We start from the raw sequence: 26968 nt of genomic DNA, 5'->3' as shown, positions 1-26968 counted from the left end.
TATGGGTTGTATTTACAATAACGGTCGTCGTAGGAAGTGGATCAAGGCGCTGCGGGTTGAGTGCTCATTTTACCTTATTTAGAACGAAACAGTAATGCAGATTATTCACACAGCTATACACACAGCTATTCACACAGCTATTCACACAGCTATACACACAGCTATAAACACACAGCTATACACACAGCTATACACACAGCTATAAACACACAGCTATACACACAGCTATACACACAGCTATACACACGGCTATACACACAGCTATACACACGGCTATACACACAGCTACACACACAGCTATACACACAGCTATAACACACAGCTATGCACACGGCTATGCACACGGCTATGCACACGGCTATACACACGGCTATTCACACGGCTATTCACACAGCTATACACACGGCTATGCACACGGCTATGCACACGGCTATGCACACGGCACACCGGCTATACACACGGCTATACACACGGCTAACACACGGCTAGCACACGGCTATACACACGGCTATTCACACGGCTATACACACGGCTATACACACGGCTATACACACGGCTATACACACGGCTATGCACACGGCTACGCACACGGCTATGCACACGGCTACGCACACGGCTACGCACACGGCTACGCACACGGCTACGCACACGGCTACGCACACAGCTACGCTCACAGCTACGCACACAGCTACGCTCACAGCTACACACACAGCTATACACACAGCTACGCACACAGCTACGCACACAGCTACGCACACAGCTACGCACACAGCTACGCACACAGCTACGCACACGGCTACACACACGGCTATACACACGGCTATGCACACGGCTACGCACACGGCTACGCACACGGCTACGCACACGGCTACGCACACGGCTACGCACACAGCTACGCACACAGCTAAGCACACAGCTACGCACACAGCTACGCACACAGCTACGCACACAGCTACGCACACAGCTACGCACACAGCTACGCACACAGCTACGCACACAGCTATCGCACACAGCTACGCACACAGCTATACACACAGCTATACACACAGCTATACACACAGCTATTCACACGGCTATGCACACGGCTACGCACACGGCTATACACACGGCTATACACACGGCTATACACACGGCTATGACACACGGCTATACACACGGCTACACACACAGCTACAGCACACAGCTACACACACAGCTATACACACAGCTATTCACACAGCTATGCACACAGCTATACACACAGCTCTGCACACAGCTATACACACAGCTATACACACAGCTATACACACAGCTATAAACACACAGCTATACACACGGCTATACACACAGCTATACACACAGCTATACACACAGCTATGTCACACAGCTATGTCACACAGCTATCACACACAGCTATACACACAGCTATGTACACAGCTACGCTCACAGCTACGCACACAGCTACGCACACAGCTATACACACAGCTATGTACACAGCTATACACACGGCTATTCACACAGCTATACACACGGCTATTCACACAGCTATACACACAGCTACACACACAGCTATACACACAGCTATACACACAGCTATACACACAGCTATACACACGGCTATACACACAGCTATACACACGGCTATACACACAGCTATACACACAGCTATACACACAGCTATACACACAGCTACACACACAGCTATGCACACAGCTATGCACACAGCTATACACACAGCTATGCACACAGCTATGCACACAGCTATACACACAGCTATACACACAGCTATACACACAGCTATACACACAGCTATACACACGGCTATACACACAGCTATACACACAGCTATACACACAGCTATACACACAGCTACACACACAGCTATACACACAGCTATGCACACAGCTATACACACGGCTATACACACGGCTATGCACACAGCTATGCACACAGCTATACACACAGCTATACACACGGCTATACACACGGCTATTCACACAGCTATGTACACAGCTACACACACAGCTATAAACACACAGCTATACACACAGCTATACACACAGCTATACACACGGCTATTCACACAGCTATACACACAGCTACACACACAGCTATACACACAGCTATGCACAAACAACCTCCCACAATTCCCATAATAAAACACACCCCTATACATAGGACCTTCAATCAGAGGCGACGAGGAACAGCTGCCTCTAATTGAAGGCCCCAATCCCAATGAACTAAACATAGAACTAAACATCCTAGATCTAACATAGAAATACACAACATAGAACCTAACCAAAAAAAAACCCGGACTAATCTAAACAAACACCCTCTGCCACGTCCTGACCAAACTACAATAACACATAACCCCCTATTACTGGTCAGGACGTGGCAATTTACAATGGTGTCTGTTCTTCACTGGTTGACCTTTTCTTGTGGCAACAGGTCACGTATCTTGCTGCTGTGATGTCACACTGTGGTATTTCACCCAGTAGATATGGGAGATTATCAAAATTTGATTAATTCTTTGTGGATCTGTGTAATCTGAGGGAAATATGTGTCTCTAATATGGTCATACATTGGGCAGGAGGTTAGGAAGTGCAGCTCAGTTTCCACCTCATTTTGTGGGCAGTGTTGCACATAGCCTGTCTTCTCTTGAGAGCCAGGTCTGCCTACGGCGGCCTTTCTCAATAGCAAGGCTATGCTCACTGAGTCTGTACATTAGTCAAAGCTTTCCTTAAGTTTGGGTCAGTCACAGTGGTCAGGTATTCTGCCACTGTGTCCTCTCTGTTTAGGGACAAATAGCATTCTAGTTTGCTCTGTTTTTTTGTTAATTCTTTCCAATGTGTCAAGTAATTATCTTTTTGTTTTCTCATGATTTGGTTGGTGTCTAATTGTGTTGCTGTCCTGGGGCTCTGTGGGGTCTGTTTGTGTTGCTGTCCTGGGGCTCTGTGGGGTCTGTTTGTGTTGCTGTCCTGGGGCTCTGTGGGGTCTGTTTGTGTTGCTGTCCTGGGGCTCTGTGGGGTCTGTTTGTGTTGCTGTCCTGGGGCTCTGTGGGGTCTGTTTGTGTTGCTGTCCTGGGGCTCTGTGGGGTCTGTTTGTGTTGCTGTCCTGGGGCTCTGTGGGGTCTGTTTGTGTTGCTGTCCTGGGGCTCTGTGGGGTCTGTTTGTGTTGCTGTCCTGGGGCTCTGTGGGGTCTGTTTGTGTTGCTGTCCTGGGGCTCTGTGGGGTCTGTTTGTGTTGCTGTCCTGGGGCTCTGTGGGGTCTGTTTGTGTTGCTGTCCTGGGGCTCTGTGGGGTCTGTTTGTGTTGCTGTCCTGGGGCTCTGTGGGGTCTGTTTGTGTTTGTGAACAGAGCCCCAGGACCAGCTTGCTTAGGGGACTCTTCTCCAGGTTCATCTCTCTGTAGGTGATGGCTTTGTTATGGAAGGTTTGGGAATCGCTTCCTTTTAGGTGGTTGTAGAATTTAACGTCTCTTTTCTGTATTTTGATAATTAGCGAGTATCAGCCTATGTCACGACATTCCGTCGAAGTTGGTGCCTCTCGTTGTTCGGGCAGGCGTTCAGCGGTCGACGTCACCGGCTTTCTAGCCGCCACCGATCTACATTTCTTTTTTCCATTTGTTTTGTCTTGATTGTACTCACCTGGTTTCCATTACGGTCTAATTTATTCCCTATTTAACCCTCTGGTTCCCGCGTGGTCTGGTGCGTCTCTGCTGGATTATTATTCCCTGTAAGGAATTAGTTTGTGATTTTTTTTTTCGAGTAAAGTATGTTTTTTTATTCAGTTCTGTGTCCCGCGCCTGATTCCGTCCTACCCGCTGCGCACTGACACTTGACGGCCTATTTCTGCTCTGCATTATTTGGTGTTTTACGTTGTACACAGAGGATATTATTGCAGAATTCAGCATGCAGAGTCTCAATTTGGTGTTTGTCCCGTTTTGTGAATTGTTGGTTGGTGAGCGGACCCCAGACCTCACAACCATAAAGGGCAACGGGTTTTATAACTGATTCAAGTATTTTTAGCCAGATCCTAATTGGTATGTTGAATTGATGTTCCTTTTGATGGCATAGAATTCCCTCTTGCCTCGTCTCTCAGCTCGTTCACAGCTTTGTGGAAGTTACCTGTGGCGCTGATGTTTAGGCCGAGGTATGTATAGTTGTCTGTGTGCTCTAGGGCAACGATGTCTAGATGGAATTTATATTCGTGGTCCTGACGACTGGACTTTTTTTGGAACACCATTATTTTTGTCTTACTGAGATTTACTGTCAGGGCCCAGGTCTGACAGGGCCCAGGTCTGTCAGGGCCCAGGTCTGTCAGGGCCCAGGTCTGTCAGGGCCCAGGTCTGTCAGGGCCCAGGTCTGTCAGGGCCCAGGTCTGTCAGGGCCCAGGTCGTCAGGGCCCAGGTCTGTCAGGGCCCAGGTCTGTCCGAGGGCCCAGGTCTGTCAGGGCCCAGGTCTGTCAGGGCCCAGGTCTGTCAGGGCCCAGGTCGTCAGGGCCCAGGTCTGTCAGGGCCCAGGTCTGACAGAATCTGTACAGAAGATCTAGGTGCTGCTGTAGGCAGCACCACACACACACACACACACACACACACACACAAACGAGATGCAGACCCACAAATAGAAACACAACATAAAACAGTTACTCTTTCCTCTGCTTTTATTCTGAAGGCAATATCATAAACACAACAGTGACGTATGCTTTTATTCTGAAGGTAAATATCATAAACACAACAGTGACGTATGCTTTTATTCTGAAGGTAAATATCATAAACACAACAGTGACGTATGCTTTTATTCTGAAGGAAATATCATAAACACAACAGTGATACAGTATATCTGCATGTTCAGACAAGCTCAGCCGTTCGGGAGAATTCAACAGCGTTTTTGTGAAAGTCCCACCTCATTATTGGTGATGGTTCAGCCACTGATCTTAGTTAACGAGTTACAACCCACTATGTTAGTAAGCAACACAGGAAGCTCAGCAATAGTCCCAGCTACAGGTCCCTGTTCTCTAGGTCTGTCCTCTGGGTGGAAGAGAGCAACACAGGAAGCTCAGAGCTCAGCAATAGTCCCAGCTACAGGTCCCTGTTCTCTAGGTCTGTCCTCTGGGTGGAAGAGAGGGACACAGGAAGCTCAGAGCTCAGCAATAGTCCCAGCTACAGGTCCCTGTTCTCTAGGTCTGTCCTCTGGGTGGAAGAGAGCAACACAGGAAGCTCAGAGCTCTGGATTAGTCCCAGCTACAGGTCCCTGTCCTCTAGGTCTGTCCTCTGGGTGGAAGAGAGCAACACAGGAAGCTCAGCGCTCAGCAATAGTCCCAGCTACAGGTCCCTGTCCTCTAGGTCTGTCCTCTGGGTGGAAGAGAGCAACACAGGAAGCTCAGAGCTCTGGATTAGTCCCAGCTACAGGTCCCTGTCCTCTAGGTCTGTCCTCTGGGTGGAAGAGAGCAACACAGGAAGCTCAGAGCTCTGGATTAGTCCCAGCTACAGGTCCTGTCCTCTAGGTCTGTCCTCTGGGTGGAAGAGAGCAACACAGGCAGCTCAGAGCTCTGGATTAGTCCCAGCTACAGGTCCTGTTCTCTAGGTCTGTCCTCTGGGTGGAAGAGAGCAACACAGGCAGCTCAGCGCTCAGCAATAGTCCCAGCTACAGGTCCTGTTCTCTAGGTCTGTCCTCTGGGTGGAAGAGGGGGATCAGGGGTGAGATGGAGAATGAGACAAGGGATTGTGGTCTTGAGGGGACATCTCTTTCTTCGCCAGACCAAAGGAGACACCTCCTTGCCTTCTCTTTCTCTCTGTATTTTCACTCCCTCTCCCCTTTCTCCATCCCCCTCTCTTTTCTCTATCTGCCCATCAACATCTTTTGTCCTGTTCTCCTTTTAAAGGCTCGTCAAAGCAAACCACGCATGAAGTTACTAAAACGCCTAGGGACACACACACACACACACACACACACACACACACACACACACACTGACAGGACAGGCTAGTCTGTTTGTCAGGACACACCTAGATCTGAACACATCTGCGTAAACAGATCCTCCACACATCTATCAGACCTGGAACACCCTCCCCCCTCCCCCAGCCCAGGGTCCATCAGACCTGGAACACCCTCCCCCCTCCCCCAGCCCAGGGTCCATCAGACCTGGAACACCCTCCCCCCTCCCCCAGCCCAGGGTCCATCAGACCTGGAACACCCTCCCCCCTCCCCCAGCCCAATACAGCTGGATTACTAAAACTCCTATTATTAACACAGCTGGATTACAACAGTCACACAGACACTCCCAATGTATACTATTAACACAGCTCCTACAGCTCCTATTATTAATACAGCAGGATTACTACAGCTCCCATTATTAATACAGCTCATATTGTTAATACAGCTCATATTATTAATACAGCTCATATTATTAATACAGCTCCTATTATTAATACAGCCCATATTATTAATACAGCTCCTATTATTAATACAGCTCCTATTATTAATGCAGCTCCTACAGCTCCTATTATAATACAGCTCCTATTATTAATACAGCCCATATTATTAATACAGCTCCTATTATTAATACAGCTCATATTATTAATACATCTCCTACAGCTCCTATTATTAATACAGCTCCTATTATTAATACAGCTCCTATTATTAATAGAGCTCCTATTATTAATACAGCTCATACAGCTCCTATTATTAATACAGCTCCTATTATTAATACAGCTTATATTATTAATACAGCTCCTATTATTAATACAACTCATATTATTAATACAGCTCCTATTATTAATACAGCTCCTATTATTAATACAGCTCATATTATTAATACAGCTCATACAGCTCCTATTATTAATACAGCTCATATTATTAATACAGCCCATATTATTAATACAGCTCCTATTATTAATACAGCTCCTATTATTAATACAGCTCATATTATTAATACAGCTCATATTATTAAGGGGGAGGAGATTCAGCTTGTTTCTATTCAGCTGGTTTATAACTTTGAGGAGATTCAGCTGGTTTCTGCTCTGCTGGTTTCTGCTCTGCTGGTTTCTGCTCTGCTGGTTTCTACTCTGCTGGTTTCTACTCTTCTGGTTTCTACTCTGCTGGTTTCTACTCTGCTGGTTTCTGCTCTGCTGGTTTCTACTCAGCTGGTTTCTGCTCTGCTGGTTTCTGCTCTGCTGGTTTCTGCTCTGCTGGTTTCTACTCTGCTGGTTTCTACTCTGCTGGTTTCTACTCTGCTGGTTTCTGCTCTGCTGGTTTCTGCTCTGCTGGTTTCTACTCTGCTGGTTTCTACTCTGCTGGTTTCTAACTATGTGGATTCCCTGTCTGGTTTGTTGGAGCAGTTTCAGTAGCAGCCGTTCAGTCGAAAATAGAGGACGTCTGCGTAGTTTAACACACTATTCATTACATCACAATAATTAGAACCGCTGGAGAGAGATGACTATAGATCTATACAGACTAGATCACTCTGTAGACTGAACAGCAGACAGCTGGAGAGAGATGACTATAGATCTATACAGACTAGATCACTCTGTAGACTGAACAGCAGACAGCTGGAGAGAGATGACTATAGATCTATACAGACTAGATCACTCTGTAGACTGAACAGCAGACAGCTGGAGAGAGATGACTATAGATCTATACAGACTAGATCACTCTGTAGACTGAACAGCAGACAGCTGGAGAGAGATGACTATAGATCTATACAGTCTAGATCACTCTGTAGACTGAACAGCAGACAGCTGGAGAGAGATGACTATAGATCTATACAGACTAGATCACTCTGTAGACTGAACAGCAGACAGCTGGAGAGAGATGACTATAGATCTATACAGACTAGATCACTCTGTAGACTGAACAGCAGACAGCTGGAGAGAGATGACTATAGATCTATACAGACTAGATCACTCTGTAGACTGAACAGCAGACAGCTGGAGAGAGATGACTATAGATCTATACAGTCTAGATCACTCTGTAGACTGAACAGCAGACAGCTGGAGAGAGATGACTATAGATCTATACAGACTAGATCACTCTGTAGACTGAACAGCAGACAGCTGGAGAGAGATGACTATAGATCTATACAGACTAGATCACTCTGTAGACTGAACAGCAGACAGGTGTTAGTGGAGAGAGATGACTATAGATCTATACAGACTAGATCACTCTGTAGACTGAACAGCAGACAGGTGTTAGTGGAGAGAGATGACTATAGATCTATACTGATTAGAAGGGACAGGTTGGTTGTGAAGTGGGTCTTTCCTGCAGATCTATGTTGTCTAGATCCTGGTAAGCAGCTGGTCCAGGGCTTGGCTGGACTCAGAGTCTGTCTGGAGGGACATCTCCTCTTCTAGCACACTCCTCTGGAAGTCCTGCAGGGAGAGAGACCTCATCAGACACGCTTCAGATCACACAGTATGGGGGATGAGGTAGGTAGATGGGCTGTTTACAGATGGGCTATGTACAGGTGCAGTGATCTGTGATTTACACACATTAAATGGTGAATCTGGACTAATGTGGGCAAATCACAGATCACTGCACCTGTACATAGCCCATCTGTAAACAGCCCATCCAACTACCTCATCCCCCATACTGTATTTATTTATTTATCCTGCTCCTTTGCACCCCAGTATCTCTACTTGCACATTCATCTTCTGCACATCCTACCATTCCAGTGTTTAATTGCTATTTATTGTAATTACTTCGCCACTATGGCCTATTTATTGCCTTAACTTACCTCATTTCCACTCACTGTATATAGACTTTTTATTTTCTTTGGTTCTACTGTATTATTGACTGTATGTTTGTTTTACTCCATGTGTAACTCTGTGTTGTTGTATGTTGTCGAACTGCTTTGCTTTATCTTGGCCAGGTCGCAGTTGTAAATGAGAACTTGTGCTCAACTAGCCTACCTGGTTAAATAAAGGACTTGTTCTCAACTAGCCTACCTGGTTAAATAAAGGACTTGTTCTCAACTGGCCTACCTGGTTAAATAAAGGACTTGTTCTCAACTGGCCTACCTGGTTAAATAAAGGACTTGTTCTCAACTGGCCTACCTGGTTAAATAAAGGACTTGTTCTCAACTGGCCTACCTGGTTAAATAAAGGACTTGTTCTCTACTAGCCTACCTGGTTAAATAAAGGACTTGTTCTCAACTGGCCTACCTGGTTAAATAAAGGTAGAATACATGTTTTTATTGTTTTAATCCCTGCTACTCCTGAACCACAGCATGGATAAATGGGATCAGTCTTTGGTACATAGACCCCTCCATGTCTCTGCTACTCCTGAACCACAGCATGGATAAATGGGATCAGTCTTTGGTACATAGACCCCTCCATGTCTCAGCTACTCCTGAACCACAGCGTGGATAAATGGGATCAGTCTTTGGTACATAGACCCCTCCATGTCTCAGCTACTCCTGAACCACAGCATGGATAAATGGGATCAGTCTTTGGTACATAGACCCCTCCATGTCTCAGCTACTCCTGAACCACAGCATGGATAAATGGGATCAGTCTTTGGTACATAGACCCCTCCATGTCTCAGCTACTCCTGAACCACAGCGTGGATAAATGGGATCAGTCTTTGGTACATAGACCCCTCCATGTCTCAGCTACTCCTGAACCACAGCATGGATAAATGGGATCAGTCTTTGGTACATAGACCCCTCCATGTCTCAGCTACTCCTGAACCACAGCATGGATAAATGGGATCAGTCTTTGGTACATAGACCCCTCCATGTCCCAGCTACTCCTGAACCACAGCATGGATAAATGGGATCAGTCTTTGGTACATAGACCCCTCCATGTCTCTGCTACTCCTGAACCACAGCATGGATAAATGGGATCAGTCTTTGGTACGTAGACCCCTCCATGTCTCTGCTACTCCTGAACCACAGCGTGGATAAATGGGATCAGTCTTTGGTACATAGACCCCTCCATGTCTCTGCTACTCCTGAACCACAGCATGGATAAATGGGATCAGTCTTTGGTACATAGACCCCTCCATGTCTCAGCTACTCCTGAACCACAGCGTGGATAAATGGGATCAGTCTTTGGTACATAGACCCCTCCATGTCTCTGCTACTCCTGAACCACAGCGTGGATAAATGGGATCAGTCTTTGGTACATAGACCCCTCCATGTCTCTGCTACTCCTGAACCACAGCGTGGATAAATGGGATCAGTCTTTGGTACATAGACCCCTCCATGTCTCAGCTACTCCTGAACCACAGCATGGATAAATGGGATCAGTCTTTGGTACATAGACCCCTCCATGTCTCAGCTACTCCTGAACCACAGCATGGATAAATGGGATCAGTCTTTGGTACATAGACCCCTCCATGTCTCTGCTACTCCTGAACCACAGCATGGATAAATGGGATCAGTCTTTGGTACATAGACCCCTCCATGTCTCTGCTACTCCTGAACCACAGCATGGATAAATGGGATCAGTCTTTGGTACATAGACCCCTCCATGTCTCTGCTACTCCTGAACCACAGCATGGATAAATGGGATCAGTCTTTGGTACATAGACCCCTCCATGTCTCTGCTACTCCTGAACCACAGCATGGATAAATGGGATCAGTCTTTGGTACATAGACCCCTCCATGTCTCTGCTACTCCTGAACCACAGCATGGATAAATGGGATCAGTCTTTGGTACATAGACCCCTCCATGTCTCTGCTACTCCTGAACCACAGCATGGATAAATGGGATCAGTCTTTGGTACATAGACCCCTCCATGTCTCTGCTACTCCTGAACCACAGCGTGGATAAATGGGATCAGTCTTTGGTACATAGACCCCTCCATGTCTCAGCTACTCCTGAACCACAGCATGGATACATGGGATCAGTCTTTGGTACATAGACCCCTCCATGTCTCAGCTACTCCTGAACCACAGCATGGATAAATGGGATCAGTCTTTGGTACATAGACCCCTCCATGTCTCTGCTACTCCTGAACCACAGCATGGATAAATGGGATCAGTCTTTGGTACATAGACCCCTCCATGTCTCAGCTACTCCTGAACCACAGCATGGATAAATGGGATCAGTCTTTGGTACATAGACCCCTCCATGTCCCAGCTATTCCTGAACCACAGCATGGATAAATGGGATCAGTCTTTGGTACATAGACCCCTCCATGTCTCAGCTACTCCTGAACCACAGCATGGATAAATGGGATCAGTCTTTGGTACATAGACCCCTCCATGTCTCTGCTACTCCTGAACCACAGCATGGATAAATGGGATCAGTCTTTGGTACATAGACCCCTCCATGTCTCTGCTACTCCTGAACCACAGCGTGGATAAATGGGATCAGTCTTTGGTACATAGACCCCTCCATGTCTCAGCTACTCCTGAACCACAGCATGGATAAATGGGATCAGTCTTTGGTACATAGACCCCTCCATGTCTCAGCTACTCCTGAACCACAGCGTGGATAAATGGGATCAGTCTTTGGACCCTGTAGGTTGGGTTCTAATACATAGATACTCAAATGTTCATGTTTGAAACATTATATGTGTTTCTTGATGTTTCTAGATATCCTAAATGTCACGCCCCCTGGCCATAGAGAGGGGTTTTATTCTCTATTTTGGTTAAGGCCAGGGTGTGACTAGGGTGGGCATTCTATGTCCTTTTTTCTATGTTTTTGTATTTCTTTGTTTTTGGCCTGGTATGGCTCTCAATCAGGGACAGCTGTATATCGTTGTCTCTGATTGGGAGCCATACTTAGGCAGCCCTGTTTTCCTTTTGGGTTTTTGTGGGTGGGTTTTATTTCTGTTTAGTATATTCTGACAGAACCGTTTGGCTGTCGGGTTTCTGTTCCTCTGTTTCAGTGTTCAGATCAAATAAATTCATGATGAGCACTAACCACGCCGCGCCTTGGTCTACTCCCTGCAACAGCCGTTACACTAAAGCTGCTCTCTGGTGCTAACCTGAGGTATGTCCATGTTGAAACAATACCTGTGTTTCTAGATCTCTGGTGTTAACCTGAGGTATGTCCATGTTGAAACATTACCTGTGTTTTTTAGATCTCTGGTGTTAACCTGAGGTATGTCCATGTTGAAACAATACCTGTGTTTCTAGATCTCTGGTGTTAACCTGAGGTATGTCCATGTTGAAACATTACCTGTGTTTCTAGATCTCTGGTGTTAACCTGAGGTATGTCCATGTTGAAACATTACCTGTGTTTCTAGATCTCTGATGTTAACCTGAGGTATGTCCATGTTGAAACAATACCTGTGTTTCTAGATCTCTGGTGTTAACCTGAGGTATGTCCATGTTGAAACATTACCTGTGTTTCTAGATCTCTGGTGTTAACCTGAGGTATGTCCATGTTGAAACAATACCTGTGTTTCTAGATCTCTGATGTTAACCTGAGGTATGTCCATGTTGAAACAATACCTGTGTTTCTAGATCTCTGATGTTAACCTGAGGTATGTCCATGTTGAAACATTACCTGTGTTTCTAGATCTCTGATGTTGACCTGAGGTATGTCCATGTTGAAACAATACCTGTGTTTCTAGATCTCTGATGTTAACCTGAGGTATGTCCATGTTGAAACAATACCTGTGTTTCTAGATCTCTGATGTTAACCTGAGGTATGTCCATGTTGAAACAATACCTGTGTTTCTAGATCTCTGGTGTTAACCTGAGGTATGTCCATGTTGAAACAATACCTGTGTTTCTAGATCTCTGATGTTGACCTGAGGTATGTCCATGTTGAAACAATACCTGTGTTTCTAGATCTCTGATGTTGACCTGAGGTATGTCCATGTTTGTCCTCATAGCTTACGATCAGCTGCAAAGGTTCAACTTTTATCTGAAAGATTTGAACTGGGGTCAACCTCTAGGTATGAATAGGTGCTTAGTGAGGTGTTGTGAGCGAACCCATCCATGTGTCTGGTGTGTGTGTGTGTGTGTGTGTGTGTGTGTGTGTGTGTGTGTTACCCTGAAGCGACGGAGTCGTGCCAGTCTATCTCTGAGTCTTTGTTCCTGAGTGGAGGCCAGCTCTGCTACATGATGACGCCACCGCTGCTCCTTTTCCTGACACACACACACACACACACACACACACACACACACACACACACGGTCTGTTACTCCTCTCTTCCCTGTTGATGGAAAGGGCTTGGTCTGACCCCTGACCTCTAAACCCTGACCCCTGACAGTTACATGCCTCAGCGGAGCCCGCCGGGATACTGTTTCCTGTGTGTGTGTGTGTGTGTGTGTGTGTGTGTGTGTGTGTGTGTGTGTGTGTGTGTGTGTGTGTGTGTGTGTGTGTGTGTGGGCTGCACAGATAGAGTTCTACATCTGTTAACTGTTCAATCGGAAGCGTTCCTCCCTCGTAATCTCACCAGACGTGGCACCTCGTCAACAAGACAGGCAGGCAGACAGGCAGGCAGACAGGCAGGCAGGCTCTACAGACAGACAGGCAGGCAGACAGACAGACAGGCTCTACAGACAGACAGGCAGGCAGGCAGACAGGCAGGCTCTACAGACAGGCAGGCAGACAGGCAGGCAGACAGACAGACAGACAGACAGGGTGTGGTGAGAGCCAGTCTATTGAAGCGGCTTGTTGTATTTAGGTGTCTGTGGTTGACAGATGACATGAAAACAAACATGATGGAGAAGGACAGACGCAGTGAGAGACTTCTGTCAGTCTGTAGCTCCATCAGTCTGTAGCTCCATCAGTCTGTAGCTCCATCAGTCTGTAGCTCCATCAGCTTGTTCTGTCAGTCTGTAGCTCCATCAGTCTGTAGCTCCATCAGTCTGTAGCTCCATCAGCTTGTTCTGTCAGTCTGTAGCTCCATCAGTCTGTAGCTCCATCAGTCTGTAGCTCCATCAGCTTGTTCTGTCAGTCTGTAGCTCCATCAGTCTGTAGCTCCATCAGTCTGTAGCTCCATCAGCTTGTTCTGTCAGTCTGTAGCTCCATCCGTCTGTAGCTCCATCAGCTTGTTCTGTCAGTCTGTAGCTCCATCAGACTGTAGCTCCATCAGTCTGTAGCTCCATCAGTCTGTAGCTCCATCAGTCTGTAGCTCCATCAGCTAGTTCTGTCAGTCTGTAGCTCCATCAGTCTGTAGCTCCATCAGTCTGTAGCTCCATCAGTCTGTTCTGTCAGTCTGTAGCTCCATCAGCTAGTTCTGTCAGTCTGTAGCTCCATCAGTCTGTAGCTCCATCAGTCTGTAGCTCCATCAGTCTGTTCTGTCAGTCTGTAGCTCCATCAGCCTGTTCTGTCAGTCTGTAGCTCCATCAGTCTGTAGCTCCATCAGCTTGTTCTGTCAGTCTGTAGCTCCATCAGCCTGTTCTGTCAGTCTGTAGCTCCATCAGTCTGTAGCTCCATCAGTCTGTAGCTCCATCAGCTTGTTCTGTCAGTCTGTAGCTCCATCAGTCTGTAGCTCCATCAGTCTGTAGCTCCATCAGCCTGTTCTGTCAGTCTGTAGCTCCATCAGTCTGTAGCTCCATCAGTCTGTAGCTCCATCAGTCTGTAGCTCCATCAGCTTGTTCTGTCAGTCTGTAGCTCCATCAGCCTGTTCTGTCAGTCTGTAGCTCCATCAGTCTGTAGCTCCATCAGTCTGTAGCTCCATCAGCTTGTTCTGTCAGTCTGTAGCTCCATCAGTCTGTAGCTCCATCAGTCTGTAGCTCCATCAGCCTGTTCTGTCAGTCTGTAGCTCCATCAGTCTGTAGCTCCATCAGTCTGTAGCTCCATCAGTCTGTAGCTCCATCAGCTTGTTCTGTCAGTCTGTAGCTCCATCAGTCTGTAGCTCCATCAGCCTGTTCTGTCAGTCTGTAGCTCCATCAGTCTGTAGCTCCATCAGCTTGTTCTGTCAGTCTGTAGCTCCATCAGTCTGTAGCTCCATCAGCTTGTTCTGTCAGTCTGTAGCTCCATCAGTCTGTAGCTCCATCAGCTTGTTCTGTCAGTCTGTAGCTCCATCAGTCTGTAGCTCCATCAGCTTGTGCTGTCAGTCTGTAGCTCCATCAGTCTGTAGCTCCATCAGCTTGTTCTGTCAGTCTGTAGCTCCATCAGTCTGTAGCTCCATCAGCTTGTTCTGTCAGTCTGTAGCTCCATCAGTCTGTAGCTCCATCAGTCTGTAGCTCCATCAGCTTGTTCTGTCAGTCTGTAGCTCCATCAGCCTGTTCTGTCAGTCTGTAGCTCCATCAGTCTGTAGCTCCATCAGCTTGTTCTGTCAGTCTGTAGCTCCATCAGCCAGTTCTGTCAGTCTGTAGCTCCATCAGCCTGTTCTGTCAGTCTGTAGCTCCATCAGTCTATAGCTCCATCAGCCAGTTCTGTCAGTCTGTAGCTCCATCAGCTTGTTCTGTCAGTCTGTAGCTCCATCAGTCTGTAGCTCCATCAGCCTGTTCTGTCAGTCTGTAGCTCCATCAGCCTGTTCTGTCAGTCTGTAGCTCCATCAGTCTGTAGCTCCATCAGCTTGTTCTGTCAGTCTGTAGCTCCATCAGCCAGTTCTGTCAGTCTGTAGCTCCATCAGCTTGTTCTGTCAGTCTGTAGCTCCATCAGTCTGTAGCTCCATCAGCCTGTTCTGTCAGTCTGTAGCTCCATCAGTCTGTAGCTCCATCAGCTTGTTCTGTCTGTCTGTAGCTCCATCAGCCTGTTCTGTCAGTCTGTAGCTCCATCAGCCTGTTCTGTCAGTCTGTAGCTCCATCAGCCTGTTCTGTCAGTCTGTAGCTCCATCAGCCTGTAGCTCCATCAGCCTGTTCTGTCAGTCTGTAGCTCCATCAGCCTGTTCTGTCAGTCTGTAGCTCCATCAGCCTGTTCTGTCAGTCTGTAGCTCCATCAGCCTGTTCTGTCAGTCTGTAGCTCCATCAGCATGTTCTGTCAGTCTGCAGCTCCAGACAGTCATAAAGCCAGTGATGTATAAAGCCAGTGATGTATAAAGCCAGTGATGTGTAAAGCCAGTGATGTATAAAGCCAGTGATGTGTAAAGCCAGTGATGTGTAAAGCCAGTGATGTGTAAAGCCAGTGATGTGTAAAGCCAGTGATGTATAAAACCAGTGATGTGGACAGCCAGCGATGTGGACAGCCAGCGATGTGGACAGCCAGCGATGTGGACAGCCAGTGATGTGGACAGCCAGTGATGTGGACAGCCAGTGATGTGGACAGCCAGTGATGTGGACAGCCAGTGATGTATAAAACCAGTGATGTATAAAGCCAGTGATGTATAAAACCAGTGATGTGGACAGCCAGCGATGTGGACAGCCAGCGATGTGGACAGCCAGTGATGTGGACAGCCAGCGATGTGGACAGCCAGCGATGTGGACAGCCAGTGATGTGGACAGCCAGTGATGTGGACAGCCAGTGATGTATAAAACCAGTGATGTGTAAAGCCAGTGATGTGGACAGCCAGCGATGTGGACAGCCAGCGATGTGGACAGCCAGTGATGTGGACAGCCAGTGATGTGGACAGCCAGTGATGTATAAAGCCAGTGATGTGGACAGCCAGCGATGTGGACAGCCAGTGATGTGGACAGCCAGTGATGTGGACAGCCAGTGATGCAGACAGCGGGTGATGCAGACAGCGGGTGATGCAGACAGCGGGTGATGCAGACAGCGGGTGATGCAGACAGCGAGTGATGCAGACAGCGAGTGATGCAGACAGCGAGTGAGGCAGACAGCGAGTGATGCAGACAGCGAGTGATGCAGACAGCGGTGATGCAGACAGCGGGTGAGCAGACAGCGGTGAGCAGACAGCGGGTGATGCAGACAGCGGGTGATGCAGACAGCGGGTGATGCAGACAGCGGGTGATGCAGACAGCGGGTGATGCAGACAGCGGGTGATGCAGACAGCGGGTGATGCAGACAGCTAGTGATGCAGACAGCGGGTGATGCAGACACAGCCTGTTAGAGAGTAGACTGCTCTCAGCTCGCAGCGTGTGTGTGTGTGTGTGTGTGTGTGTGTGGTGGTGTGTGGTGGTGTGTGTGTGTGTGTGTGTGTGTGTGTGTGTGTGTGTGTGTGTGTTAGTCCGTGAGGCAGCAGCCCTGCGTCAGGCCGTTTGGTTCAGGACAGGAACAGAGTCTCGCAGTGAACCGTGCTGAAAGACCCGTCGCTACGACGCAAAATCACCTTCAATTACTGCAGCCTGGATTTATGGAAGAGTTTAGGGATGTGTGGGTTTATTAACAGGCTCTCTCTCTGTCTGTCTCTCTCTCTCTCTCTCTCTCTCTCTCTCTCTCTCTCTCTCTCTCTCTCTCTCTTCTCTCTCTGTCTCTGTCTCTCTCTCTGTCTCTCTCTCTCTCTCTGTCTCTCTCCTCTCTCTCTCTGTGTTTACCTTCTTACTCTCCTCCAGTTCTCTGAGTCTTTCCTCCTCCTGCTGCGCTCGCTCCCGACGCCGCCGCACCTGGCGACCACAGGAAGTGACATCACAGGAAGTTACATCACAGGAAGTTACAGCGCACTGCTGCAGTTATGAACCAGGAAAAATCAGAAAGGGCCATAGAAAACACTTAGCTTACGAAACCCAGTTAGGAGATAGAGGTAGATATTCACCCTCTCCTAGAGAGAGATAGAGGTAGATATCCACCCTCTCCTAGAGAGAGATAGAGGTAGATATCCACCCTCTCCTAGAGAGAGATAGAGGTAGATATCCACCCTCTCCTAGAGAGAGATAGAGGTAGATATTCACCCTCTCCTAGAGAGAGATAGAGGTAGATATTCACCCTCTCCTAGAGAGAGATAGAGGTAGATATCCACCCTCTCCTAGAGAGAGATAGAGGTAGATATCCACCCTCTCCTAGAGAGAGATAGAGGTAGATATCCACCCTCTCCTAGAGAGAGATAGAGGTAGATATCCACCCTCTCCTAGAGAGAGATAGAGGTAGATATCCACCCTCTCCTAGAGAGAGATAGAGGTAGATATCCACCCTCTCCTAGAGAGAGATAGAGGTAGATATCCACCCTCTCCTAGAGAGAGATAGAGGTAGATATCCACCCTCTCCTAGAGAGAGATAGAGGTAGATATCCACCCTCTCCTAGAGAGAGATAGAGGTAGATATCCACCCTCTCCTAGAGAGAGATAGAGGTAGATATCCACCCTCTCCTAGAGAGAGATAGAGGTAGATATCCACCCTCTCCTAGAGAGAGATAGAGGTAGATATCCACCCTCTCCTAGAGAGAGATAGAGGTAGATATCCACCCTCTCCTAGAGAGAGATAGAGGTAGATATCCACCCTCTCCTAGAGAGAGATAGAGGTAGATATCCACCCTCTCCTAGAGAGAGATAGAGGTAGATATCCACCCTCTCCTAGAGAGAGATAGAGGTAGATATCCACCCTCTCCTAGAGAGAGATAGAGGTAGATATCCACCCTCTCCTAGAGAGAGATAGAGGTAGATATCCACCCTCTCCTAGAGAGAGATAGAGAGATAGAGGTAGATATCCACCCTCTCCTAGAGAGAGATAGAGGTAGATATCCACCCTCTCCTAGAGAGAGATAGAGGTAGATATCCACCCTCTCCTAGAGAGAGATAGAGGTAGATATCCACCCTCTCCTAGAGAGAGATAGAGGTAGATATCCACCCTCTCCTAGAGAGAGATAGAGGTAGATATCCACCCTCTCCTAGAGAGAGATAGAGGTAGATATCCACCCTCTCCTAGAGAGAGATAGAGGTAGATATCCGCCCTCTCCTAGAGAGATATAGAGAGATAGAGGTAGATATCCACCCTCTCCTAGAGAGAGATAGAGGTAGATATCCACCCTCTCCTAGAGAGAGATAGAGGTAGATATTCACCCTCTCCTAGAGAGAGATAGAGGTAGATATCCACCCTCTCCTAGAGAGAGATAGAGGTAGATATCCACCCTCTCCTAGAGAGAGATAGAGGTAGATATCCACCCTCTCCTAGAGAGAGATAGAGGTAGATATCCACCCTCTCCTAGAGAGAGATAGAGGTAGATATCCACCCTCTCCTAGAGAGAGATAGAGGTAGATATCCACCCTCTCCTAGAGAGAGATAGAGGTAGATATCCACCCTCTCCTAGAGAGAGATAGAGGTAGATATCCACCCTCTCCTAGAGAGAGATAGAGGTAGATATCCACCCTCTCCTAGAGAGAGATAGAGGTAGATATCCACCCTCTCCTAGAGAGAGATAGAGGTAGATATCCACCCTCTCCTAGAGAGAGATAGAGGTAGATATCCACCCTCTCCTAGAGAGAGATAGAGGTAGATATTCACCCTCTCCACTTTGTCTTCCTTCCAGTCTTCTCCCAGCGTTTCTGTCTCCTTGGGCCTTTTCTCCTTCTCTCCCAGGAACGCGTAGTCCTCCTCTTTACACATCCCTCTCATGGACTACAGAATGACATCATCACATCCCTCTCACGGACTACAGAATGACATCATCACATCCCTCTCATGGACTACAGATTCACATCTGTCGCATTCAAAACACCTGGGACCTGGGATCTCGTAACTCGGAAATTTCAGACTCTAAAAAAATTAGCTATGACTTGGAAAAATTATTTTGAACAGTCATCCAACTCAGAAACTCTGGCATCTTGCTGCGTTTTAAAACAGGAAACTCTGGTCAAATCAGTGAATCAGTGATCTTCAGGTCGGAAAGTTTTCACTTTAGAACGAGGCCAGAGTTCCCGGGTTGGAATTCCGAGTGGGATGACAGGAGGACAGGAGAGAGAGGGATGACAGGAGGACAGGAGAGAGAGGGATGACAGGAGGACAGGAGAGAGAGGGATGACAGGAGGACAGGAGAGAGGGGATGACAGGAGGACAGGAGAGAGAGGGATGACAGGAGGACAGGAGAGAGAGGGATGACAGGAGGACAGGAGAGAGAGGGATGACAGGAGGACAGGAGAGAGAGGGATGACAGGAGGACAGGAGAGAGAGGGATGACAGGAGAGAGAGGGATGACAGGAGGACAGGAGAGAGAGGGATGACAGGAGGACAGGAGAGAGAGGGATGACAGGAGGACAGGAGAGAGAGGGATGACAGGAGAGAGAGGGAGGACAGGAGGACAGGAGAGAGAGGGATGACAGGAGAGAGAGGGATGACAGGAGGACAGGAGAGAGAGGGATGACAGGAGGACAGGAGAGAGAGGGATGACAGGAGGACAGGAGAGAGAGGGATGACAGGAGGACAGGAGAGAGAGGGATGACAGGAGGACAGGAGAGGGATGACAGGAGGACAGGAGAGAGGGATGACAGGAGGACAGGAGAGAGAGAGGGATGACAGGAGGACAGGAGAGAGAGGGAGGACAGGAGGACAGGAGAGAGAGGGAGGACAGGAGAGAGAGGGATGACAGGAGGACAGGAGAGAGAGGGATGACAGGAGGACAGGAGAGAGGGATGACAGGAGGACAGGAGAGAGAGGGATGACAGGAGGACAGGAGAGAGAGGGATGACAGGAGGACAGGAGAGAGAGGGAGGACAGGAGAGAGAGGGATGACAGGAGGACAGGAGAGAGAGGGATGACAGGAGGACAGGAGAGAGAGGGAGGACAGGAGAGAGAGGGATGACAGGAGGACAGGAGAGAGAGGGAGGACAGGAGAGAGAGGGATGACAGGAGGACAGGAGAGAGAGGGATGACAGGAGGACAGGAGAGAGAGGGAGGACAGGAGAGAGAGGGATGACAGGAGGACAGGAGAGAGAGGGAGGACAGGAGAGAGAGGGATGACAGGAGGACAGGAGAGAGAGGGATGACAGGAGGACAGGAGAGAGAGGGAGGACAGGAGAGAGAGGGATGACAGGAGGACAGGAGAGAGTGGGATGACAGGAGGACAGGAGAGAGAGGGATGACAGGAGAGAGAGGAGAGAGAGGGATGACAGGAGGACAGGAGAGAGAGGGAGGACAGGAGAGAGAGGGATGACAGGAGGACAGGAGAGAGAGGGATGACAGGAGAGAGAGGGATGACAGGAGGACAGGAGGACAGGAGAGAGAGGGATGACAGGAGGACAGGAGAGAGAGGGATGACAGGAGGACAGGAGAGAGAGGGATGACAGGAGGACAGGAGAGAGAGGGATGACAGGAGAGAGAGGGATGACAGGAGGACAGGAGAGAGAGGGATGACAGGAGGACAGGAGAGAGAGGGATGACAGGAGGACAGGAGAGAGAGGGATGACAGGAGGACAGGAGAGAGAGGGATGACAGGAGGACAGGAGAGAGAGGGAGGACAGGAGGACAGGAGAGAGAGGGAGGACAGGAGGACAGGAGAGAGAGGGATGACAGGAGGACAGGAGAGAGAGGGATGACAGGAGGACAGGAGAGAGAGGGAGGACAGGAGAGAGAGGGATGACAGGAGGACAGGAGAGAGAGGGATGACAGGAGGACAGGAGAGAGTGGGATGACAGGAGGACAGGAGAGAGAGGGATGACAGGAGAGAGAGGGATGACAGGAGGACAGGAGAGAGAGGGATGACAGGAGGACAGGAGAGAGAGGGATGACAGGAGGACAGGAGAGAGAGGGATGACAGGAGGACAGGAGAGAGAGGGATGACAGGAGGACAGGAGAGAGAGGGATGACAGGAGGACAGGAGAGAGAGGGATGACAGGAGGACAGGAGAGAGAGGGAGGACAGGAGGACAGGAGAGAGAGGGATGACAGGAGGACAGGAGAGAGAGGGATGACAGGAGGACAGGAGAGAGAGGGAGGACAGGAGAGAGAGGGATGACAGGAGGACAGGAGAGAGAGGGATGACAGGAGGACAGGAGAGAGTGGGATGACAGGAGGACAGGAGAGAGAGGGATGACAGGAGAGAGAGGGATGACAGGAGGACAGGAGAGAGAGGGATGACAGGAGGACAGGAGCGAGAGGGATGACAGGAGGACAGGAGAGAGAGGGATGACAGGAGGACAGGAGCGAGAGGGATGACAGGAGGACAGGAGAGAGAGGGATGACAGGAGGACAGGAGAGAGAGGGATGACAGGAGGACAGGAGAGAGAGGGATGACAGGAGGTCAGGAGAGAGAGGGATGACAGGAGGACAGGAGAGAGAGGGATGACAGGAGGACAGGAGAGAGAGGGATGACAGGAGGACAGGAGAGAGAGGGATGACAGGAGGACAGGAGCGAGAGGGATGACAGGAGGACAGGAGAGAGAGGGATGACAGGAGAGAGAGGGAGGACAGGAGGACAGGAGAGAGAGGGATGACAGGAGGACAGGAGAGAGAGGGATGACAGGAGGACAGGAGAGAGAGGGAGGACAGGAGGACAGGAGAGAGAGGGATGACAGGAGGACAGGAGAGAGAGGGATGACAGGAGGACAGGAGAGAGAGGGATGACAGGAGGACAGGAGAGAGAGGGATGACAGGAGGACAGGAGAGAGAGGGATGACAGGAGGACAGGAGAGAGAGGGATGACAGGAGGACAGGAGAGAGAGGGATGACAGGAGGACAGGAGAGAGAGGGATGACAGTGCTTTTCTTCAGAGTTCCCAGTTGTTCTGAACACGTCATTAGGCCACGTTCATATGCTAGTTGGAACTAGGAAACTCTGAAATATCCAACTTGCTGATAGGTTGAAAGCGGCACGTTTATAACTGTGACCGGTTAACAAGTCGTCCATTTCAGAGTTTCCTAGTTTCGACTAGTACCTGAACACGGCAATCCCCCTCGTGGACTACAGAATGACATCATGATATCATAACATCCCCCTCGTGGACTACAGAATGACATCATGATATCATAACATCCCCCTCGTGGACTACAGAATGACATCATGACATCATAACATCCCCCTCGTGGACTACAGAATGACATCATGATATCATAACATCCCCCTCGTGGACTACAGAATGACATCATGATATCATAACATCCCCCTCGTGGACTACAGAATGACATCATGATATCATAACGTCCCCCTCGTGGACTACAGAATGACATCATGATATCATAACATCCCCCTCGTGGACTACAGAATGACATCATGATATCATAACATCCCCCTCGTGGACTACAGAATGACATCATGATATCATAACATCCCCCTCGTGGACTACAGAATGACATCATGATATCATAACATCCCCCTCGTGGACTACAGAATGACATCATGATATCATAACATCCCCCTCGTGGACTACAGAATGACATCATGATATCATAACATCCCCCTCGTGGACTACAGAATGACATCATGATATCATAACATCCCCCTCGTGGACTACAGAATGACATCATGATATCATAACATCCCTCATGGACTACAGAATGACATCATGATATCCCCTCGTGGACTACAGAATGACATCATGATATCATAACATCCCCCTCGTGGACTACAGAATGACATCATGATATCATAACATCCCCCTCGTGGACTACAGAATGACATCATGATATCATAACATCCCCCTCGTGGACTACAGAATGACATCATGATATCATAACATCCCTCATGGACTACAGAATGACATCATGATATCATAACATCCCCCTCGTGGACTACAGAATGACATCATAACATCCCCCTCGTGGACTACAGAATGACATCATAACATCCCCCTCGTGGACTACAGAATGACATCATAACATCCCCCTCGTGGACTACAGAATGACATCATGATATCATAACATCTGTGGACTAGAGGAGGAGACTGATTGTGTTTTTAATAAGACAACGGGGAACATGACATCAGTGATCTTCAGGTCAGGAAGTCGGATGCTGTAGAAAGATGCCCGAGTTCCCGCGTTGGAATTCCGAGTTGGGATGACCGTTCGAAAGGATTTTTCCCAGTTGGAGATCATTTTTTTTCTCCCCCAGAGTTCCCAGTTTGTCTTGAAGGCTCTGAAGTCGGACTGGACAGGAGCCCAGGAGTGAATCTGTACGTCCCGATGAGATGCTCATGTCTTTGTTAAAGGTTGACAACAGCGAACACTTACCTTAGACATGGGAATCCCTTCAAACCTAATGACATGGTCCATCCTGGACAGGAAACACACAGTTACTACACTACCACGTACAGTTAATACACACACACACACACACACACACACACACACACGTACAGTTAATACACACACACACACACACACACACACACACGTACAGTTAATACATACACACACACACGTACAGTTAATACACACACACACACACACACACACACACACACACACACACACACACACACACACACACACACACACACATACAGTTAATACACACACACACACACAGTTAATCACACACACACACACACACACACACACACACACACACACACACACACACACACACACATACAGTTAATACACACACACACACACACGTACAGTTAATACACACACACACACACACACACACACACACACACACACACACACACACACACACGTACAGTTAATACACACACACGGTCCCCAGTTAGTAAATTCACAGTTAAACACAAATATTTCCAGTTAGTATTGCCAACACCTCCACACTCAGTCACATTAAACCTCCTCTTGCAGTACTCATTAGCACTACTAATCTACGACTGCCAATACAAGCACATACAGTACACTCTTAGCCTCTGGTTCCAGTATTATCCTACTGTAGAGCTACTGTCCCAGTCAGGGCAGGTAGATGGACTGACCTGAGGCCAGATCTGGTGGGCTGCAGCCTTCTGCGTGTCTGTAGAGTCCTCTGGTTCTGTCTCTCTGTGTGTCTGTAGAGTCCTCTGGTTCTGTCTCTCTGTGTGTCTGTAGAGTCCTCTGGTTCTGTCTCTCTGCGTGTCTGTAGAGTCCTCTGGTTCTGTCTCTCTGCGTGTCTGTAGAGTCCTCTGGTTCTGTCTCTCTGTGTGTCTGTAGAGTCCTCTGGTTCTGTCTCTCTGTGTGTCTGTAGAGTCCTCTGGTTCTGTCTCTCTGCGTGTCTGTAGAGTCCTCTGGTTCTGTCTCTCTGCGTGTCTGTAGAGTCCTCTGGTTCTGTCTCTCTGTGTGTCTGTAGAGTCCTCTGGTTCTGTCTCTCTGCGTGTCTGTAGAGTCCTCTGGTTCTGTCTCTCTGTGTGTCTGTAGAGTCCTCTGGTTCTGTCTCTCTGTGTGTCTGTAGAGTCCTCTGGTTCTGTCTCTCTGTGTGTCTGTAGAGTCCTCTGGTTCTGTCTCTCTGTGTGTCTGTAGAGTCCTCTGGTTCTGTCTCTCTGCGTGTCTGTAGAGTCCTCTGGTTCTGTCTCTCTGCGTGTCTGTAGAGTCCTCTGGTTCTGTCTCTCTGCGTGTCTGTAGAGTCCTCTGGTTCTGTCTCTCTGCGTGTCTGTAGAGTCCTCTGGTTCTGTCTCTCTGCGTGTCTGTAGAGTCCTCTGGTTCTGTCTCTCTGCGTAATGTCCCCGTTATTTGTCCCCACCGGTCCCTCTTATAGCCAGCGCGTGTGTCCAGGGACCCTCCCGTGTTACTCTGTGACCACACGTCTCAGGGATGGCAGCTATTTCAGCGTCGGCCTGTCAGAAGTGTCACTCTCCCACTAATAAAGAAACGCTGCGTGGCACCACGGGTCGACCGGGTCGGGCTGCAGGGTTCTGCCCTTCCCTGAGGCTCTGGTGGGGGAACGGGTGTTGTGGGGTGTCATGTCAGCTGGGGGGGGGGACGATGACGACTGTTGTCATGTTTGTGCTGTTTTCCAGACCTGGCTACCACAGCCCTATAGAATGTGCTTGGGCTGGCAGTGATTTACCCATGATGCCACTATTCAAGCATCAGTAAAACTAGAAGAGGACAGGAGAGAGAGGGATCACTGGGCCTGGAAGAGGACAGGACAGGAGAGAGAGGGATCACTGGGCCTGGAAGAGGACAGGACACGAGAGAGAGAGATCACTGGGCCTGGAAGAGGACAGGACAGGAGAGAGAGAGATCACTGGGCCTGGAAGAGGACAGGACAGGAGAGAGAGAGAGAGATCACTGGGCCTGGAAGAGGACAGGACACGAGAGCGAGAGATCACTGGGCCTGGAAGAGGACAGGACAGAGAGAGGGATCACTGGGCCTGGAAGAGGACAGGACAGAGAGAGAGAGAGATCACTGGGCCTGGAAGAGGACAGGACAGGACAGAGAGAGATCACTGGGCCTGGAAGAGGACAGGACAGGAGAGAGAGAGATCACTGGGCCTGGAAGAGGACAGGACAGGACAGAGAGATCACTGGGCCTGGAAGAGGACAGGACAGGACAGAGAGAGAGGGATCACTGGGCCTGGAAGAGGACAGGACAGGAGAGAGAGAGAGATCACTGGGCCTGGAAGAGGACAGGACAGGAGAGCGAGAGATCACTGGCCTGGAAGAGGACAGGACAGGAGAGAGAGAGATCACTGGCCTGGAAGAGGACAGGACAGGAGAGAGAGAGATCACTGGCCTGGAAGAGGACAGGACAGGACAGAGAGAGAGGGATCACTGGGCCTGGAAGAGGACAGGACACGAGAGAGAGAGATCACTGGGCCTGGAAGAGGACAGGACAGGAGAGAGAGAGATCACTGGCCTGGAAGAGGACAGGACACGAGAGCGAGAGATCACTGGGCCTGGAAGAGGACAGGACAGGAGAGAGAGAGATCACTGGGCCTGGAAGAGGACAGGACAGGAGAGAGAGAGATCACTGGGCCTGGAAGAGGACAGGACAGGAGAGAGAGAGATCACTGGGCCTGGAAGAGGACAGGACAGGAGAGAGAGAGAGATCACTGGGCCTGGAAGAGGACAGGACAGATCACTGGGCCTGGAAGAGGACAGGACAGGAGAGAGAGAGATCACTGGGCCTGGAAGAGGACAGGACAGGAGAGAGAGAGATCACTGGGCCTGGAAGAGGACAGGACAGGAGAGAGAGAGAGAGAGATCACTGGCCTAATGGAAAATGGAAAATGGTTAAGGTTAGCTAAAATGGTTAGGGTTAGTTAAAATGGTTAGGGTTAGCTGAAATGGTTAGGGTTAGCTAAAATGGTTAGGGTTAGCTGAAATGGTTAGGGTTAGCTGAAATGGTTAGGGTTAGCTAAAATGGTTAGGGTTAGCTAAAATGGTTAGGGTTAGCTGAAATGGTTAGGGTTAGCTGAAATGGTTAGGGTTAGCTGAAATGCAAAACTTCTCCC

At 48.8% G+C, this 26968-nt stretch overlaps 1 protein-coding gene across 7 annotated transcripts; it reads right to left on the bottom strand.

The window, feature by feature from the left end:
* Positions 1 to 4620: 4620 nt before the first annotated feature.
* On the bottom strand, positions 4621 to 25256 carry LOC106593446 (uncharacterized). Of its 7 annotated transcripts, none has more exons than XM_082978134.1 (7): positions 24512 to 25256; positions 23817 to 23859; positions 19163 to 19344; positions 17263 to 17331; positions 12928 to 13023; positions 12712 to 12799; positions 4621 to 8344 (listed from the first exon to the last, which is right to left on the bottom strand). In XM_082978134.1, exons 3-7 carry the CDS (start codon positions 19271 to 19273, stop codon positions 8292 to 8294), a joined length of 417 nt encoding a protein of 138 aa, XP_082834260.1. In that variant the 5' UTR covers positions 19274 to 19344; positions 23817 to 23859; positions 24512 to 25256; the 3' UTR covers positions 4621 to 8291. The 7 variants fall into 7 exon arrangements, 5 of the variants coding, with proteins under 5 accessions (XP_082834260.1, XP_082834256.1, XP_082834257.1 ...); XM_082978130.1 differs by having other exon boundaries at positions 19163 to 19276; positions 23817 to 23881; positions 24512 to 25253; XM_082978131.1 differs by having other exon boundaries at positions 19163 to 19276; positions 23817 to 23886; positions 24512 to 25250.
* Between the last annotated feature and the right edge of the window lie 1712 nt (positions 25257 to 26968).

Source organism: Salmo salar, chromosome 07 (genome assembly GCF_965601325.2).
Source record: "Salmo salar chromosome 07, fSalSal1, whole genome shotgun sequence".
In the NCBI taxonomy this organism is placed as follows: Eukaryota; Metazoa; Chordata; class Actinopteri; order Salmoniformes; family Salmonidae; genus Salmo; species Salmo salar.
This window is presented reverse-complemented; position numbering and strand designations above follow the sequence as displayed.